The sequence below is a fragment of the Anguilla anguilla genome, chromosome 3 (assembly GCF_013347855.1).
Source record: "Anguilla anguilla isolate fAngAng1 chromosome 3, fAngAng1.pri, whole genome shotgun sequence".
NCBI classification, from domain to species: domain Eukaryota; kingdom Metazoa; phylum Chordata; class Actinopteri; order Anguilliformes; family Anguillidae; genus Anguilla; species Anguilla anguilla.
The window spans coordinates 38189364-38209834 of NC_049203.1; the positions used below are offsets into that span (position 1 = coordinate 38189364).

Genomic DNA, 20471 nt, shown 5'->3' on the forward strand with positions numbered 1-20471 from the left:
CACTGTTCTCAGTTACATCACTTTAATGCAAGACAAGGCCATCAATGACACAAAGGCTTACGGAATAGGACCCCTTTCAATTCAATGATTCACTGTCCCCCTGGTGTTAAATGTTTACCCTATGAACTATACTTTTACAAGTTTTGTATGACAAATAATCCACAAATCACTTCATATAGGAAGGGCGTTTTATCCCAAGCAATGTATTCACTCACACATGAGCTATTGTATATTAGCACAAATGACGCACTAAAGATGAAAACCGACAGTTTAACATTTTAACAACATTCGAACAACATGCGTCAGTTCCGCAAGGCTAGAGAGAAGTGACACCAGGATTAGACCCTGGTGTTTAATACACATTAGCAGCCATAGGGAATGAGGGAGCTTTATGGCAGTCGTTTTTCAGACATGTGTCTCAGGCCGGGCTCCAGAATGCCTCAGTTGCCGGAGTAAGTTGAGTGCAGTGTAGCCCTATAGCTTAGACATCACAATTCTGAGCCTAGGCGATATCATTAGGTAACTATGATCTACTGTGCTGCTTTGTCCTGCCAGATGTAGGCTGGGATCAGGTCAGATAGGGCTCCTTGGGTTACCACTCCATTAGCTCCTCCAAGCGCCCAGGCACCCACAGGCTGTGCTATTATCAGCTGGAGAGATGACTTTCCTTTGACTGGCACTAGCTTTCCTGTAGTACTATGTGGCTTGTAGTGTGTAAAACAGTCTCTGGTTCACAGGCAAGCCCATTGGACGAGTGCTTGTGCATCAGCAGCAGTGAATCAGAACAAGGGGCGGGGTGACGCAGTGGTGACCCGGGAGGCACATGTGCCAATACCAAATTTGGAGAAAAATTGTCTCCATACAGCAACATACTGTAGCAAGTCTTCACTGCATAAACTCTATAGTGTCTTTTTTATCTAGATTCAGATAAACATATCCAAGAAGGGCAAACTCAAAATTTTTGGCATATTTTAAATTAAAAAGCATTGTTAAATGTAAAAATACATGATGTGCACTTAGGCTGGTCATAATGTAAACATTAATGTAAATGGATCATGCTGAAACATTAAGCATGATGGATGTGCTTATTTCACTGAAGATGTTCCTCTGCAAGCCTACGAAGTGACGTGGGGAATAAGACACAGCCCTAACTCGCTCTCAGTGACGGACATGGGACTCCTAACAACTGTGTTTGCTCACCGCTAATCTTGTCAGCGCCGGCTAATGCATGTGCAAAAATCTATTAAAGTGCTGCTCTCGGAGGGATGAAAGGAATGAGGGAGGAATGGCGATCTGCAGAGTTTAACTTGATCTGTCACAAACCGGCCTGCCTCGCCCGCTGATCACCACAATAAACACAAACCCCTGGAAATTGAGTCCGCCTGCGGTCTGACATTTGCTTGTGATTTTCCCATCCAGGGCCGCGACGACAGAATGTAACATGTAGTGCCTTTGAAAATGTCACTTTAGATATGAAATCAATTTGCATTTTCCCTGTGCTGGGATAGCGTGCCCGAGTCAAAAGACTTACTAGATACGTATAGATAATGACGTTGCGGAAGTTTCTCGCCGTAAATACAAATCAAACTGAAAGAATGAGGGTACAGGTTTCCAGTGAGGTCTGGGCTGCCCCGGTTATTGGACATGAGCTTGTCTGTATCAGCTCCCCATTAACTCTCCTCGTTCCCTGTCGTGGGTTAAGACAGAAAAAAAAAAAAAACAGGGTCAGATAATGCAGGTTCAAGAGTTAAGCGTATCAGCCATGACATTTGGGAAGAAAATAAGCAATAAAAAAGACAGAAATAATGGTAACTGAAGACATACCACATTTATTTCATCTGTGGGTATTTTTTTCTGTATTTGAGTTGACCTCCAATAAATAACTGTAAAAAAGTATTACAGTCAATTAGGGATTCTAAATAGTAATTAAGATATGAAACGAAATCAAACTGCCAGACTTTGTAACACACTACTGTTATGGCTTAATTTATTGTCATAATTAAAATGTTGCTTGGAAGTTCCACATGTAAAATGGATAATTGCCTCAGAATTGTCCACATAATATCATTATTCAGATAGATGAGAAAAAAATAAGATTTAACTCCAAAATAATGGGTTATTTCAGGCTTTCCCTTTACCAGCATTAATGAGAGTACTTATTGTGCCAGACCAGCAACACGGGCAGCATTTCTTATCACCACATCATTAAACCTCTCCTCACCACAGAATGTCACCACCTGTAAAGGGTAACTAGATTGCACCACAGTACAGGGTAAATGTGGAACCTCTGAGCGATGATGATCTGGAACATTCCATCGCCGCTGATTCGTTTCGGGGGGTGGGTGTGGGGGCTGGTAGAAATTAGTTCAAATATAGAAACCCAGCGGTCACTGTGGCGATAGTGGGGGATGATAGCCGATGACCTCGAGAGATTTCTCATTGAAACCATGGCGAGCTAATGGCTGGAGGAAGAAAGGTGGAGTGAAATGCTTCGCCTGAAACGTCCCCGCTCTGCTGCCGTAAGTCTGTGAAGATAATTACCAGCAAATTTCCCCTTTACCCATCTCATCCATCATACTTTCCAAACTTTGGCGTCGATTCAACGAATACCTGTCCGTAATTTTGAGCCGCGATTAAATGCAAGTGTTTGCGTCTTCACGAACGCAGCTTGGCAAGTTCAGTAATCACCACAAAGAACTCATTAAACCGTGTTTGTGAAGAAAAATATAAGACTCGCAATTAATCATGAGTAAAGGACAACTGTTGATTGAATTCAAGCCTTTTCACCACAGTGCAGGGCACTGAGGCTTCATGGCTGTCCCACTGGCCCAGTTCCAGCTGATGGACAGATTAGGAGAAAGTGGAAATAGTTGTGTATTCCTCCAGTGTACAACTCCATGCTGTACAGATGGAAGCTAATTGGATGTGGGCACAGGCAGGCGTTCTGGAGTCCAGGACCGCTCGGCCTCTCCGATACTCGTTCGGTCTACCCCCGAGTCAAAACATACATCCAGGAATTCTTGCATTCACAGATCAGACAAGAAGCTTGGCAATCAAATATGTGGTATTGATTGTTTTGGTGGAACATTTTCAATGCACATAAATCCGAACGCGCCATCACAGACACTGAAACATGAATTATTCTCAGACACGCAGGGCGGTTTTAAAAACACACAAAATATTGCAGTCGCTAATGAACTGCAATTAAGTCATAGCATCTTTGGCAATACGAAAAGTGCTGCTGGTTAGCACTGACACAACCGTGACAACAAAATCTCATTAAAACGTCACGTGTCTAATGTAGCTTATTTCCTACCAAAAGTAAAATAATCACCAGGCGGAGGAAAAAAAACAACACAAGAAAAATAATGTATGTGGAGTGCTGATGAAACATAATATCCAGTGTTTTATTTAAGCAGGACCAGAGGTTGTGTGAAGCTGTGCGTTAATGGTGTGCAGAGAAACGTACTAGGGGATCCGCACACCCAATTAGTCCCCTGTAAGAGGAGAGGGGGAGATGGCTGGCGCTTGCTTTTCACACCTTCTCTTGGAGGGACTCCAGGTGTGACTGGATGCCGGCAATGGCAGAGAGGAGCTCTGGCACTAATTGGAGCAGTCTGGATCCTGGATCAGGAGAGGAGAGGTCTGGGCTGGCTCCGGTCTAGACCTGGCCTCCTTGCTCCTTCGTCCAGCTAGACCTAAATTATAAATAACTCCGTAATCCTGCGCTGGCTCAGGTAAACAAAGGGTTAATGTCGATGCTGCAGCAGGTTTTTTCTGAACAATACCTTAATTTGCTCAAATAAAGAAGTTGGTCATTCAGCGAATGCACCGATCACTGACTTTTGGAAAGCTAAAGCATTGCAACTCAGAATATGAGTCTCCTTTTATTGAATATCTTGCACACCCTCAATATGAATATGCATCAATGAATAACCCTTCTGTTGTTCAGCAGCCAGGTAGTGCAGTGTTTATCCATCATAATAAAGACTAATGTGACAGCTTGTTTCTGTCTTTTGAAATGTAAATTCAGTTGCAATAATGATTATTTTCAAAGTTTCCTGTAGGGCTGAAATACAATTGAAAATTGACAGCTTAGAGCATTAAAACACCAAAAGCCAAAAGTAACATTTTACTATAAACACTCCTTAGTAGTCCAGGCAGCTCTTCTGAGAGGTGAGATTGAACAAAGAGAGTTTAACTTCACACACAGGACCAAACAAATATGGAAAAATCAATACTTTGTATATATATGGACACCATTGAAGATCATTGTAATAGAATTTCTGTACGTATTGTAGCAGCGGTAAAGGGCTAACTAAGTGCTTACGTGCTCGCTACACTGGTGGCAGAAGCGGGACTGAGCATAGAAGGTGTCAGAAACGAGACTGAGCATAGAAGAAGATCACAGAATTGAAGTCACATGGGCTCTGGGATAGAAGACCTGAGGGGATGAGTGACCAGAGAAAGATGTGGCCACAGCTAGCTACCCCGCAGCAAGAATGGGCTAAGCTTGGGGCGGGGATGGAGGAGATATAGTTACGCTGTATGGAGCAGCAAATTCCACAGCAAAATATTCCATTGACATGCGAGGCAGGTGACCTCATAGCCATTCAACCTACTACAGAAATCCTTGCCAGGGTTGGTAAATGTAGGGCACAGGGCCTAGCTGCTAACTCTCGGAATGCTAACGGAGCTTCTGGTCACAATGCCAGGAGAACCCTCTGCCACATCTCGTTGCCTTGGCTGGTGAGCTCGGACCCCAGGGTCCAGCTTCTAGTTATGAGAACTTGCATGCAGGGAACTCTCTGATGGAAACCAGTTACTCTGCTAGCCAGCTTAGGCCAAAAGGCTAGCGGAGTCCCTAGCTACAGCTTGGTCACACAGGGAACTCTCCACTGATTCTCTCTGCCTGGAGAAGCTCACTGATAAACCCAAAAGGATGGCAGTTTGATGGAAAAGCGAATTTAACTTCACCGTGGACACAGCTGGCTGGAGAAGTGTGTCAATTTGGCAGCAACCCTGGAGAGAGAAGCACTGCAGGCACTACTCAGCTTTAGTGAGGAAGAGCCCCTGACATTTGACCTCTTTAGCACGGTGCTGGAAAGGTCGTTTGGCAAAGCAACCTCCATAATCCCACCCAAAAAGCAGCTGCACACTAAGGAGAGGTGGCAAGTGGAGAAGATGGGCCTCTAAGCAGGAGAGGTAGCCTAGCCGTTGAAGCGTTCCTTTAAGGGCTCCGGCCAACACACGTCTGGCAGCAGGTCCACATCACTTATACAAGCAGCTGCCATAAAACTGAGGATTTGAAGACCATCATGAATGACCAGCACCCCAACAGCACACTTTACACAGTCCAGGCTGATGAGAGAGTCTAAGCGGTGGCAACAAGCAGACAAGCAACAGGAAGCAGCTGTCAGGAAATGGAAACAGGCTAGCCTGTTTCAGGCAGAAGCACCCTGATGCAAGAAGGTTGGGAAACTTGGGGAGTGACAGTGAAAGCCTCTACATGCAAGCTGAAGTGGCTGGGACCCCAGTGATAGCACTCCTAGATACAGGCTACACGATTAGTTCCCCTTATGCCTGGGTCCGCTGACTATCAAGCAAGAATGTTTCCATCCTGCGCCTGGATACCCTGGCTAGTGCAGGCGTGACCAACACCACAAAGTGGCTTGCCATGCTCAGGGGCAGGCACCTGCCCCAGCCCTCCCCCACCAGCCATGTTAGGAATTCCCATAACACCAGAGCTGAAGGCAGTTCCTAGGAAGAAGCGGCTGCAACAGAAGAGCTGGCACAGCACAACAGTGAGGGACTCAGCCTGGGGAGCACAGGTAGGTAAGAGTTCCAAGATCTGTTTGTGGTAAGGGCAGGGACTGCATCCAGACCACCTTACCTAGCATGACATTGACACGGGAATGACAACCTCCATCTGGCAGCGACCCAGGCAGCTCCCTCTGGCACATAGGAGGGAGGCAGAGTCAGGGTTCTGGGAGATAGCGGTGGCATAGGTAATCCATCCCTCTGAGAGTCTGTGGGGCTCCCTGGCAGTGCTGGTGTGGAAAAAGGATAGTTCCCTGAGGTTCTGTGTGGATTCTGCGAGGCAGATGAATGTGGTAACAAGAAAGACCACTATGCTCTCCCTTGCATCCCTGGACAGCAACAGAGGGTCCACCAAGTTCAGATCCCTGGATTTCTGCTGTGGCTACTGGCAGGTTTCCCTAATAGAAGCAGCATTCACCATCAGCAGGGTCTTTTCCATTCGCACTGAGTAACAGTTCTACATTGTTTGAACGGCTGATGGAGAATGTCCTGCAGGGGGTGCCAGCAGCTGGCTGTGTCATCTACCTGGATGCCATCCTGGTTGATGCCTCCACCTTTGATGCAGCTTTGGCTAACCTCACCTCATTCTGCAGCATATTCACCAAGTTAACTGAAAACTCAAACCCCTCAAGTGCAAGCTGTTCTAGAGGCAGACCATCATGGGGAAGGATGGAGTCACCATGAACCCAGCCAAGATAGAAGCAGTGAGGGTCTGGTTCAGACCGTTCTCCAGGAGGGAGGTCTGCAGCTTTCTGGGGCTGGCTTCTTACTATCGGCAGTTCATCAAGGGTTTCACCACCACTGCCATACTTCTGCATGACCTCACAACTCCTAGAGACTTAGAAGGGGGCCCAGAGGAGGTAATGGGTATCCTCTCTCCACAGGAATGAAAGCACTGATGACCCTGTGGGACTACCTGATGATGCACCATATGAGAGGTGGAGGGGGTCGCCCCACAGTTTCCAGCTCTGGGTCCTGCAGTCAGCCCATGGCGCTCCAGGCAGCACTTCTACTGGGGTCGGTGAAGATGGGACATGGAGAGTTACTGCCACCACTGCAAAAACTGCAACGCCAAGAAAGGACCAGGGGGCCATGCTAGAGGAATTATCCAGCAGTTGTGCAGTGGGGTGCTGATGGAGAGGGTGGCAGTGTACATCATGGGCTCAATTCTAGTAACCAACAGGGGGGACTGCCACATGCTAGTGGTTGTGGACCACTTCACCAAGTGGCCAGAGGTGTACGCAATTTGCTACACAATCAAAGCAAAACTAAACCATTACAAATATACAGAAATGAAGATCTCATGATTGTGTGAGTGACCACATCTTTTGCTAGTGTGGACCTAAATGATTAAAGTTGAAATCATTTATCAAAGTCACAGACTTTGTCTAAAGAGTACATGTGCAACAATTGGGGTTTGTTTAATATCTAAAGAATCTAATACATCTGAGCTCCCTCAGTCCAGTAGCTCATTTAATGCAAAGTGAGCTACTGGTTATGAACCACAAACACACACAAAGGAGCTTAAAAATCAACTTGGGGGTGAAATTATGAGATCAGGAAAAGGGAATAAAGACACTTCAATCATAAAATATTCCTTTGAGCATGGTCAATAATTATGAGTTGGATAGATGTATTGCACTACCCAGACACTGCCTACATTAGACTGCCCTTAAAAACTGAGCAGCTGGCAAAGACAAAGCTGGTTAAAACTTAGACCAGTGGTGTCTTCGACAGAGATGGGGGAAAAATATCCACTAGGCAGCTATATCCTGTCACACCATAAAACTGAACTGCCATGTGAATCTGTTCATTTTGGGGTTGATTTAATTTTTTTAATCCTTGTGTATGTACTGAAATTGAGTGAAAGATTACATTTTGGATAAAACCATGGCTACCTCTATTAGCAACTCCAGGGACTCATTCAGGCCTACAAAGACATGGTTGAGTAAACACCACATCAGTGTTTTGGACTGACCATCGTAATCCCCAGACCACAATGATGTCTGCCATTTCATAATAGCAGTACATCATGTAAAATCAAGCCCTCTGAATGAGCTGGAAGAATCCAGCCTGAATGAGCAGTTAAAATACCTTTCTCAGAAATGTCTGAGAAACAGATGATCCCCAGGCCACTTAAGGCTCTTATGTGTTCCATCGTTAAAAATACTGATTCTAGTGCATGAATAAATATGTTCATCATGTTTTCTTGAAAGATACAGATTCTTAACATAATTACTTGATGCACATGCACATGATGTACTGCATGGAATAAGTCATACAACATGTTATTTGTCTGTGTTGGTAGTTTTAACATTTTGCGTATTTACATTTATTTGTGCAAATACATGTTCTGACTTTTTTGTGTGAAATAATTAAAATGGTTTATTATTAATGAGAAATACATTTTGGAGGCCAATGTAGTATGTACTTATACATTTATGTATATTCCTTTTATAAATCCATATGATTGTCCTCTCCAAACTCTTAACACTGCAAGAATGATGCCCCTCAATTTAAATACCAATTTGCATATTCTCAGACCCAAGATGCAAAGTCAAGTAATTATGTTAAGAATCTGTATTTCTTCAAGACTGATTTGCTTACTCATGTATTTTTATCACCTCTTAACATCTTTCACCAAATGCAGATGAGACAAGAAGTGACACAACTCCAGAATGTTCCATAACATATCTACAGGACCATCCTAAATATAGGCTTTCCTGATTTGCTGCATGGACCTCTGATTTATTCAGAGATTAAAGCAGAATACTTTAGGATACAGTCTCTTCTAGGTTAATCCATAGATGGCAGGCTAAATATTCACAAAACATATTCCAAAAGAAAGAAAGACACATCATTTAATAGGTTATTAATATCACAATGTCATGCATTAAAGATGTAGTCCACTTTGCATATATTATGATAATGTATGTCATCATTTGCATGGAAAGATATGTGTCTGAACAAACCAGAATAGCAACAAAAGCATCACTTTACATAATAAGGACCTCTAATGTTCTCTATTGTTTCACTTAAAGATATAACTGGGAGTTCAGATTTTAACGTTAAGTAGTACACATATATCACACATCATTTTATTTTACTAAACATTTATACAAAATATTTTTTTTCATGACACCTATAATTGAGGGTGAGATCGATTCACCATTTTGGACAAGTATTTTCCAGTTTCTTCAGAGACATAAAACATGTTTGCTGCATGATGTGCAGATGAGACCCCTGTGTGCTTCACATATTTTGAACTGCGGTATGTTAAGGTCAGAGGTCATTTTCTGCACAGGTTTCTCAAAATCACAAAGCTATGTCAAAATAAAACTGATTGCAATGTACAAAAACAGGGTTCCCTGCTCAGAATTTATTTCCCTCAATATTTGTGCCATTAAAATATTTGGCGTATTTTATACATAGGTATTTTATACATAGAATTATATAAAATATTACATTTCCATGTATTTATAATATAAAAATGTTATGCTCAATCTACTGTATATATAAGTACTTGCAAATAGAAAATAGTTGAATAGGCTAGTAAATAGATCAGGTAACAAAATTAATTGATCAGGATTTGAAGAGTGTGTGATGTTATGCTTTTCCAAGATAATAAAAGACAGACTGCACATGCACCTGTACTTCACAGGGTAGACAATAGTGGGGACGTGTCTGAAAGACACGGATGTTTATTTCCATATCATAGTTTTGTTCTGATTAACATTTACTCCATTTGTCTGGGATAAAACAACAGAGAGGTCATAAATAAGAACAATACATGTTAATTCCAATTACATACATAGCGTCAGTCAGGACTCACTAATAAATGCATAAAATTGCGAAAGATGTAGGTGTAGATCTGAAGGCCCTTGGTCTACTTTGCTTTCAGGCACTTTAAATGGAGGGCCCCAACAGCTTTCCCGTCAGCTGACTAATGCTGCTTTTGTTTTTGTAGCGCACAACAGAGACCCAGGTATAATCAAGGGTGTTATTTTAATATATGGTCGAGATCGACTTGATAATGAGACACCCTGGTTATCATCTACCTCACGGAGCTGTAAAAAGGAACATTAATAAATGGGTCTGCCGGACACACAGCACCGGCCACACATTTCAATTAATGAAGATGTAATTTTGTCCCGAGTCCCCCAGGATACGGATTAAATATGACTGGAGAGCCCAATCACACAGCACCACGGTGTGGGCAGCATTTCCCATTCTGGGCATGTCTGTTTCTCTCCCTGCTAGCTGCGCATTACTTATGCAGCGGTTTGTCAGCACGGAACATTATTAGCGCTCGGAGAGATAAAACTTTAAGTGTTGCACCCAATTAGCACAATAGTGACCATGCGCTGTGTTCTCCGCTTAATGCTCGCACCTTCAGTGGAGATAGTTATGAAGGTCTGAGAGACAGAGAGAGAGATAGAGAGAGAGGGAGAGGGAGCGAGAGAGAGGGAGAGAGAGAGAAAAAGCAAAATGGCTTAAGCATTCATTGTGAGTAGAGAGACAGGTCCTATTAACATTTAACAGCATTTGTGCAACTTGGTGCGGAGGTTATGATGCAAATGAGGAAGAATTAAAAGTGGCCAGGGGTTTGTCATTGATGGATTGCAGTCTGGCAGTGCTCACACTTCCCTGTGTCCATCAGAGGCGATTACTGTGTAATTAAACCTTATTTCTGGACTCTCCAGCGCATAATTACTTTGTGAATGTAACCATCATCTAAAAGCTACCAAAATGCTTTAGCATTTAGTCTAGCAGTCATTTCCCGGGCTTGTGTCTGATATAGCCATCAGACCACGCAAAAGAACTGTCACGTTTAATAAGAGGCAAAAAAGGGGAAAAGAGAGGAAAAAAATTAAATGAAACAGTATGCTTATTACAGAAAAATTAGGCTTTAAAGTGGTAGAGTCATTCTGCTATTTGCATAATTTATTCTTTTTTCTCTTCCCGCCGCAAGCTTTAGGCAATTTCCCTCACATTTAAATAGATCGCACATTTAAGGCTACTTAAGGAAAATTATCACTTTGCATATTTTAATTGTTGTGAAGAAAGTGGATTGAGAGAGGTCCGCGGCTCAGCCTCTCGAGCCGCGCGGATGCGCCGCTGTCTGATTCGGCCGCTCGGCGCTGCTCTGCCGCAGATAACCCCCGAGTTCACACGCATCCACTCCAATTTCATCAGAATGCAAATGGAGCTCAGAGCGCTGGAACAAGTGGATCTTTGATATTTACAAAATAGCCACTAATAACTTGAATGTAATTTGTTTGACATAACTTAAGTTCGCCTTATCTGCATTATTTTTTTTTTTTTTTTCCCCCAAGCCAAACGTTCCATCGCCCAATTCAAAATAAAAGTGCAATGCTGAAATCATACATCGCACAGTGTGTATATGCGCAAGCGTACTGACGGAAGCAAGCACAGGCCAAATTTCAACTTCAGTGAAAATATTCTTCAAAAAAAAATATATATATATTGTTTAGAATAAACGCAGAAAGCTTTTTTGTAAAAAGCAAAAGGTTTCTTGTGGTCTCTTTTTTTTCCATACACACGTGCACGCGCGCACGCACGCGCACACACACACACACACAGTCTGACAGGAGTGGGCATGTTGTGTGAGATCTGGGAGATTGCTGACACAGGCATTGCATCAGATATGGCATGGATGACCTGGGAAAAAAGGCGTGCAGAGAAAAGCTTACAGTGGAGAAGGTAATACTTTACTGTAAATGTTTGTCTTGGAGTACCGGGTGATTTTTTACACTGAAGTCAACATCTACTATCGCAAATTTGGAATTCCACAGTGAACTGCTTTAAAAAGGGATGTGAATGGGCAGTAACCATGACCATGACACACATTGTCGTGGGCATAGGGACATGCAGTATTGTGATTGTGTCACTTCAAACATAAATCTTGCACAATGAACATAAAATACTGTATTCTGCATTTTGATAAGTGGAAGTGTAAACCAAAATAAATGATTTGTTGAACTGTTAAGGCGTTCCGTTTACAGTCAGCTTCCCTTCATAATGAACAAGTGTAAAATTACTGACAAGACACCACCCCGTTATACTAATACTTAGGTCTGATAATAATAGAAATGTGCAAAACCTAGTGAATTCTAAAGTTCCTGAAATATCACATCGGAAATTCCCTTCCACAAAACCAATATCTATAAACCACTCTGGAAACGGTAAATACCATAGGATCATCCGGGATCGCACCACATTACAGAATTATTGAACACATTGTAATGCTCATGATATCTATGGTCTTGAGATCATCAATTTGCAATTTTGGTTCACATCTGGACCAGCATTAGCCACATAGTGGCCACAATCCACAACAGACAAAAGGTGCGTGTTTGTGCCATGCCTTGCAAATACCCACTTTTGTGTGGTACCTTGGAAAGTTAGATGACCATTGGCAGCTAGCTAGACGTTGCAATTTATCTACCAAAGTTAAAAATATGTTTCAGTTTACGTGACCCTCATTACAGTGAACTACAAATGCAAACATTAAAATAAACCTTTTTATATACATATTGTATACATTCTTAGTGACCAAATTATGAATTAGTTTTAAGGAGCTATTTATAACTTGAAAAATCAAAAAAATGTGTCAGGTTGTAATGTACATGCAAAAACTGCTGTTGGCAGAATATTCCAATACAGGTCATAATCAGTTGTTAATTAAAACATTCATATGTCATTGATGATTATTTCAAGATGCCTTCAACAATATTCAATTGCATGTTTTTCTATATTACAGAGTATACTAAGGACTCCAAAAATAGCATTTCTTTAGTTTCAAAATCATGACACCCTACTGTGTCTCATCGCCAAATGAACTACAGATGAAAAATGACCAGTCAATTACATTCTCTTTATTCGTCTTGATTAGGAACTAGAAATCTATCAACAGATAAAGGATTCTGCAAATACTGTGGTGTTGGCGTGGCAACTGAGTCGTGCAAGCTTCGAAGGGAAAGGGCCTTGCATACACTCGCTGGTGTGCAGTAAATCATTAATTAATTGCATTTTAATGAACCCTGAAGAAGATGCTCTAAAAACATTTAGGCTGCAGGAAAAACAGGAACAATATAATGGATAATTAAGAAATATCTTATGCATACACACATTTGTTGCAAGCCATATGAATGTCCTATTTCTGCACAACACTCACACACATAAAAATGCAATGTACAAACACTGCACACACGCACACACACACAGCCACACACACAACCTCAAAAGCAAATATCATGTTTTTGAAGTGCAGTTTAATAACAGAAAATTTTAGGCTTTTAGCTTTCAATTTTGAACATTTATTTGAGGTACACTTGTTCTGTATATCCTCCATTTTTAGTAACTCTGGAGACAACAGCTCATAAAAATACTTCTGAATCTCTTCAAATAGTTACCGCTTTAATAGGTTTTTAATTCTGAAATTTCAACCAAGCCAGTGCCCAATGACAAGTTATCTTGTAAAGAAAAAAAGAAAAGAAAAAAACACAGAAAAACAAAAATAAATCTCCAATGGAGATCTCTTACATGGGGACTGATCTGAAAGAACATTACAACACACACCAGAGAGGATGAGGCAACAGATTACAGTTGAGACTGCGATAAGACCCAAACATTCAGCGATGTTCTCAGATGTCAAATTTAATTGTACAACAGCTTCCTATGCATATACCATCAACCATATAATAGTACCGTAAAAAAGTCCTAAGTAGAAATATCTAATTTACATTAACAATGCTCACAAATTATGGGAGTTCATTATGTGAGTGATGGGTAATTTAAGCCTTCATAATTTGATGCTTGTAATTTTTTTTTCAAAGGGAAATGGGTTTTTATACTTTAATGAGTGCAATAAAGCATTTGTCTTTTCAAAATGCAAAAAAAAAAACCACAAAAAAAGATTTTTTTTTTTTTTTTTTTAAGTTGTAGATATTCAGCCAAAAGACAAAAGAAAGATAAGATCAAAATAAAGACGAACAGCAGTTTATCTATATTGTGCATTGTATAGGTCTTTTCATATACAAATTTTAAATGGTGCACTTTTTTTTTTTTTTTTAGCTTGGGCTAAGCTCCCAGCACTCATCTTTGGATCACTGAAATTCAGTGTACAGGCACAGTAAACATTGTACATAGGTGTCCAAGCACCCCTCAAACCTAATAATTTGAATGGAAATACAAAAGATACAGAGAGAAAGATTTCAAGAAAATGTCTTTAATGGATCTTTTGCTGTACGTTGTACCTCAGAATACATGAAAATACATTTAAGTTGACTGTAAGTATGGCGATATATACACACATATAAACATGTATGTGGTGCATTTAGTATGTATATATCAATAACAAATGTACATTAAGTATGTTTGTGCAAGTGTGTTTTATATATATCATTTGTATATAAAATCCCACACGTACACAATGAATTTTATATATTATATATGTGCACACACATACACATTCACACGCGCACTACTACAATTCACAAAAGAATAAAGCAACGCATTATATGTTCAAACTGATTTTGCATTAAGAGACCTTGCAGAAGACCTATACAGTCCACAATTTTCTTGCAGAAATTTTAGCATTGTGAGTATATTAAGAAGTTGGTAAATATCCGTAGTAAGTGTGAATTATCTTCACTGCCACACTCACCAAATATGTCTTATCAATTCTGTTGCTAATACTGTTCAGTGTAAAGACAGTCTTTGTGAGGTAGACTGTTCGAGTTCAAGGACAAGTCTTTTTTCATGTTTTTTTTTGTTTTTGTTACAAATGCATGACATTCAAAAAGACATAAAATAAATACTACATGTACAATATGTAGCAATGAGGTAGAAATGTTTATAAAGAACAATGCTCGAATATAAACATAAGATACAGACGTGAAAAAAACATCATCCTTAGCAGTTTTGTATAAAACTAAAACAGGAAGAAAAAAAGGGACAAATGTTGGTTAAAAATAAATTTCAAGTGATTTGGTTGAATTGTATGAGAAGTAATGAATGTGCTTGTAACCTTGATGTACTGCAGGTGGATTTTTCCTAGTTATTTACTATTGGACAGGCAGCAGTTGGGCTACTCTCTGTGCTGTGCGGATCCATTCTGGTGTCTCTCAAATGTAAAATAGAAGTGCAATTTCTTGCTTGAGTGCTTAATCTCTTCTATGAAGGGACATACAGAATAAATATAGAACTGCAATGGCGGATGAAGCTGAATTAGCAAAGCACACATACCATTGCACCTAATTTAGGCAACACTCCTTGTTTTGTGGAATAATTATGTCTGTCCATATTTCTGAAAAAAAGTGGGTTTAGTTAATGAACAGACTGATAGCTACACGCATCTCCAATTTTGAGCCGAGTGTAAAAGAGTAAATAACCGAAAGGTGGGAGAAGAATACACTGCCCTCAGTTAAACCTGTCCACTGCCATCAAAGACTTGAAACACACAGACACAAAAAAAAAAAAAAAAAAAAAAAATGCACAGTCCCTGTCAGATAAACACCCAGCAGCATGGCTTAGCATTTTCTAATTAAAGAAAAAGATTTCCAGTTTGAGCACAATTAACTCACGTGGAAACAAAATGTATTGTTGAATTTGCCGTTCCTTCAAGGGTGATTGAAAATAGAGATTAGTATCAGATAAATCAAATATTTTAAAGGACATTTCGATTAATTGCTCATTAGATTCAGAGTTTTAAGCTACGTGATGAAATTGATATTTCAAAAGTGGTTAAATAACGAGGGCAAAAAATGTTAAACATAGTAACACTCCTTTTTTCCCCCACACAGTAATGCATTTAAGTGCCCCTAGAGTATCTTCTCCAGTACTTTACCGTACAGTGTTCATTCATAATGTATATAAATTATATTTTAAAACAGATTTCTGGCAAAGTATATATTTTAAAATAATCCTCAGTAAAAGTTTTAAATTGGATGCAACAACCATACGTCAAGTTTATGGCCAAACAAGGAAAATTTATGAATTTCAAATGAACACTTTTGTTGGGATTATTAACGCTCTTTTTCAATCACCCTAATTATAAAATATTAGTGTGTGGCATCTTAGTGTATGACCTCTCTTAGGGAAATTTAAATGAGAGAGCTGTCAGGAGGACATCATATTTCTTACCAGTTTAAGGCCAACTGTACGTCATTTTATGGGTCAAACAAGGGCAGTAGTCTTTAGGAACATGTTACATCAAAGGGAAAAGAAATATTGTTAGTATACATTCAATAGAAGATCGCTCTGTATCTCAATGGATGCTATAATGGCATGGAACAAGCAATGGAAAACATAAAAGTGGAAAAGTAGTCACTTCATGAAAAATGAATAACAACAATTAAATAATAACTGAAAAATGTAATAAATACGGATGAATTACTTGACTTCTCATACAATGACAGGAAAATAAAACCAAAACAAACTGGTGTGAGAAAGAAAACAAACAACGCTCAGTGCACCTGTTATAAACTGCTCTTAAAACCTTCAGTGGTATGAAGTGGTATGGCTACATACCACAGGACTAGTGCTTAGCAACAGTTTTCATAATGATACAAGATAAAAAGAAAAGGCAAAATAAAAATACATTCAAATGCAAGGCTTCATTTTTCTCATGCAGGTAAATGGACTTCCCCATGTTTCCAAAGCTCGGACTTGCTCAGACTTGTTACCCAGTGCTCATTCGTGACATTGCAAACAGCTGCACTCCAAGCATAGCATCATTAAACGGAGCGAGCTGAACGGAGTGGCGCATGCCAAATGACAGGCCGTGACAGCTTTTCCAGATGGGAAAACCTCCCTCTGTCTGGGGACCGGGGGAAACAGAAGTACGAAAGAGCTAAAGAGGACTGCTTGGGCACCGCGACCGACTTAAATCCAAGGCAACACCCTTCGTTCTTTTTGTTCAAAAAGACTGATTCAGTACACCAAAGGGTTTCTGATATCTAGCCATCCTAAGATGTTCTGCTTTCAGAGAGAATGACCCTAGACTGAGGTAGAACAGAAAGTATGGCATACGTGATACGTAATCCTTAGCCACTGTTATACACGTGACAGCAGCAGCGGAGTCACATACTCTACCAACAGCCATTTCGTTGTGTGTTTGGGGAGAACAATTTATCCTTTTCAGGCCCCAGATGCTCAGCTTGTACAATATGAGCAGCAGATGCAAGTCTTAATTTGGCTCCTGCCCTGCCACATGCTCTCCAAAATAGGAGAGCCAGGGGTAGCACGGTAGCATTTTACGCGACATGGGTTCTGTTTTTGTTTTTTGTTTTTATTCTTCATGTGGGCAGGGTTTAATAGAATTACCTCAACTTCATCAACTACGCCCATCCCATAATAACCGGTAGGCCTACACTTCTCATGTACTGCGGCTGAAGTTCAGTATCAGGACACTGATACATAATTTGGAATTTGAGAAGAAACACAAATCAAGAAACTGGGCCTTAACTCTCTCATCTCAAAAAGGTAAATCAAAAAAAAAAAAAAAAAAAACACAATAAAAATTCTTCACTTTAATTCATGGAAAAGAAAACAAATTCTTACTATTGACTATGTCCCATCTCTCCAGAATACATCTGGTACATTCATCGTCATGTTCTTGCCATTTCCTATTAAGCCTGTTGAGGTAAACCTACATTTTCAGATCATGTATAAATCAGAAACCAAGCCTAATGCAGTACATAGTGCCTTCCACACAATCTTATGAGGTACTGTACAAATCACAATCACTTTCCTGAGTTTTTGCAGGCAGAACACTGAAATGACATATACAAATTAGGGTCCGGATTACCATTACCCTATCTGCTCCCGTTCTCACATGGTACTGCAGAACAGGCCCAATTGAGGAATACTGTTGCTCTTACAATGGCAAAAATCAGACTGTCTCCTATAACAGCACATCTCTAGTTTTAGTCTTGTGTTTGAAGTTAAAGCTCTTAATATTAGCACATGCCACCAATGTAGATTGTGAGGCAAACAAATAATAATACAAAATGATAAAAGCACCACTTTAGGCACTTGATAGCAACTAAATCTCAAGAACAGCAGAATGATATATACAAACAGAGGGCCTCCATCGTTTCAAAGTCACCTCACTTGCACCTTTGTAAGTGACGCTGGCTTCAGCAGTATCAAGCATGAAATAAGATCTGTGTTTGCGACTCGTAGATTTACCGGCTCCCGTTTTTAAAGCGCAGTCGTTTCAAGTCTGTCCAGACGGCGTCCGCTGCTGTCTGCACTTCCGCTCCCCCGGCTGGAGGGCGCCGTCGTCCGTCCTTCTCGAACAGACCCGTCCGCTCGCTCGCTCGCTCGCTCGGCCGCCCATGCGGTTCTTGCCAACTTCCCCTTCACTGGCCGCACCCAAACATTTTGTTCCATTCCATGTACGTGTCCATTTCTTTCTGTGATATACTGGGCTGGACTTTGCAAAAAACGTTCTCAAAGTCCTGGTACGTGACGGGCCTCAGCTGGCCGGGCAGGATGGCGGTGAGGTCGGCGCCGGGCATGGCGTGGAGAAGGCTCACCGCCGCCTCCTGACACAAACGGGCCACGTCCAGGCCGGAGAAGCTCTCCGTCCGCTGGACCAGCAGTGCAACCTCTTTGTCATTGAGGCAATAGTTGTGCTGTGAGAGCATCTGAGTGATTATCTGGTGCCTTGCTGTGCTGTCGGGTAACGGTATGAAGAGTCTCTTCATGAAGTACCTCCTCAGCGACTCGTCGATGTCCTCGGGCTTGCTGCTGGAGCAGACCACCAGGACCTGGTCCTCGGGCGAGCTGAGCACGCCGTCCAGCTGCATCAGGAGCTCGCCCTTGATCCTGTTCACCGGGCTGTCCTCGCTCACCTGGGCGGACAGCAGCATGTCCACCTCGCTGATGAACACCACCGCCGGCTGCCGGCACCGGGCCACCAGGAAGGCGGCCTGGACGATCTTCTCCCCCTCCACCAGCCACTTGGTCGCCAGGGCGGAGCCGCTGAGCCGGAGGAAGGTGCCGCCCAGCTGGCTGGCTAGGCACCGGCCCAGCAGCATCCGGCCCGTTCCCTGAGGTCCGAATAGAAGGATGCTCCGAGGTAGCGCCTGGAGGCCACTGAAAACGTCCGGCCTCATCATGGGCCAGAGCACCTCCTCTTTAATGGTGGCTTTGGCTAGCTCCAGGCCGGCAATGTCGCTCCAGTCCACCGGGGGGCCCTGCTGGACGACCTCTGTGGTGACCAGCTCCACCAGGCGCGGGTCGCTGCTCTTCAGCTGGTCCTCGGCGGGGTGGGCGGATGAGGTAGCTGCGCCAACCGCCGACCCCGGCATGGCGTGGGGGAGGTGCGACCTGTGCTCGTCCCCGTGCTCGCCCATGACGGGCGACGTGAACTTGCCGAACGCCTCGCCAGTCCTCGAGCCTCCCAGGGAGCCCTTCGGCGGGGCGAAGGACGGAGGGCTGTGCGCCCTGCCGGACTGACCGCTGAATTTCCTCTGCTGATCCGGGGCCATCAGCTGCTTCGTCGGCTTAAACGCCAAAGACGACGCCTCAGCACTTCTGTCAAATCCATTCCCCCTGCTCACGCTTGAAATGCTGCTGTCTCCCGTCCTGTACATGGGGCTCTGCGTCGACCGCTGTTGGCTGTAGCTGAAATTTCCATAACTGGAGTCCATTTCTCCTTGCCCTGTCATATAGAAAGCTTTCCTTTTCAGGGAATTGGCTGAACTGCTGTTCAAAGGTGTCGGTGCAATTGGCGCAATGTTATGGGACTGGTAGGTGTAGCCGGGGAGGGTGGAGGGAGGCAGGGGCGTGGGGGCGGCGATTCCTGACGGCAAGTAGGCGGACGGAGGGGGGGCCCCGCCGGGGCTGTACCCGGGCGCCACGGCAGTCTGGGGTGGGTACCCCGCGGGAGGGTAGTTGTAGCCGGAGAGGTTGGGGGACCCGGTGTTGTAGCCGGGCACCAGGGTCGGGGGAGGAGGCGGGGGCGGGGGGGGCTGCAGGAGCCCGGCGCTGTGCAGGGGGGAGGGGTGGGGCGAGGGGAGGGCCGAGGCGGGCTGCCCGCTGTAGCCGGACTGCAGGTACGAGCCGTTGTAGCCCGAGACGTATTCCTGAGCCGGGAGCCCCGAGTGGAGGCCCCCGCAGTTGCTGCTGGAGTAGCCGGGCTCCACCCCGGGGGAGCCGCCCATGCTGGCCGAGACGTCGGCCGGGGGGAGCCCCGACGCCGCCCCGGCCTTGCTCACGGAAATGACGTCGGGCACGCAGTTCATGGGGTACACCGCCTCCTGCCAGGGCTCGCTCTCCGACTTCCTGCCGTTCAGGAGCCCCGGGGCCCCGTCGGCGTAGGAGCTGAGCAGGGCCCGCTCGCTCGGGCCCTCCAGGATGCCCGAGTACTTCTCGGCGTACTTCTTCAGGAGGTTGGAGGCGGTCAGTGCGGAGATGTCGTCGTTGGCCCAGGCGTACTGGTAGGTCCGCTGCAGGTGACCCCGGTAGGCCTCGGCTTTGTGCGCCGGGGAGCGGGTGGTGGAGGTGATGTCAAAGTGCTGTTCTGCCCACTGGGCGTGCTCTGGGGTCCACTGCATCGTTATGCCTGCAATCACATCAACGACAAAGACAGAGATGCCATTTTTAGCTGCCACAAA

At 43.3% G+C, this 20471-nt stretch overlaps 1 protein-coding gene across 5 annotated transcripts in view; it reads right to left on the reverse strand.

Moving 5' to 3' along the window:
* Window positions 1–14558: 14558 nt before the first annotated feature.
* The window catches only part of fign (fidgetin), a 52108-nt gene continuing 46195 nt past the window's right edge, over window positions 14559–20471 (reverse strand). For all 5 annotated transcript variants that reach the window (XM_035408020.1, XM_035408023.1, XM_035408022.1 and 2 more), the window contains one exon: window positions 14559–20419. In XM_035408020.1, coding sequence (XP_035263911.1) covers window positions 18210–20419 — 2210 coding nt within the window. In that variant the 3' untranslated portion in view covers window positions 14559–18209. The remainder of the gene's footprint in view (window positions 20420–20471) is intronic.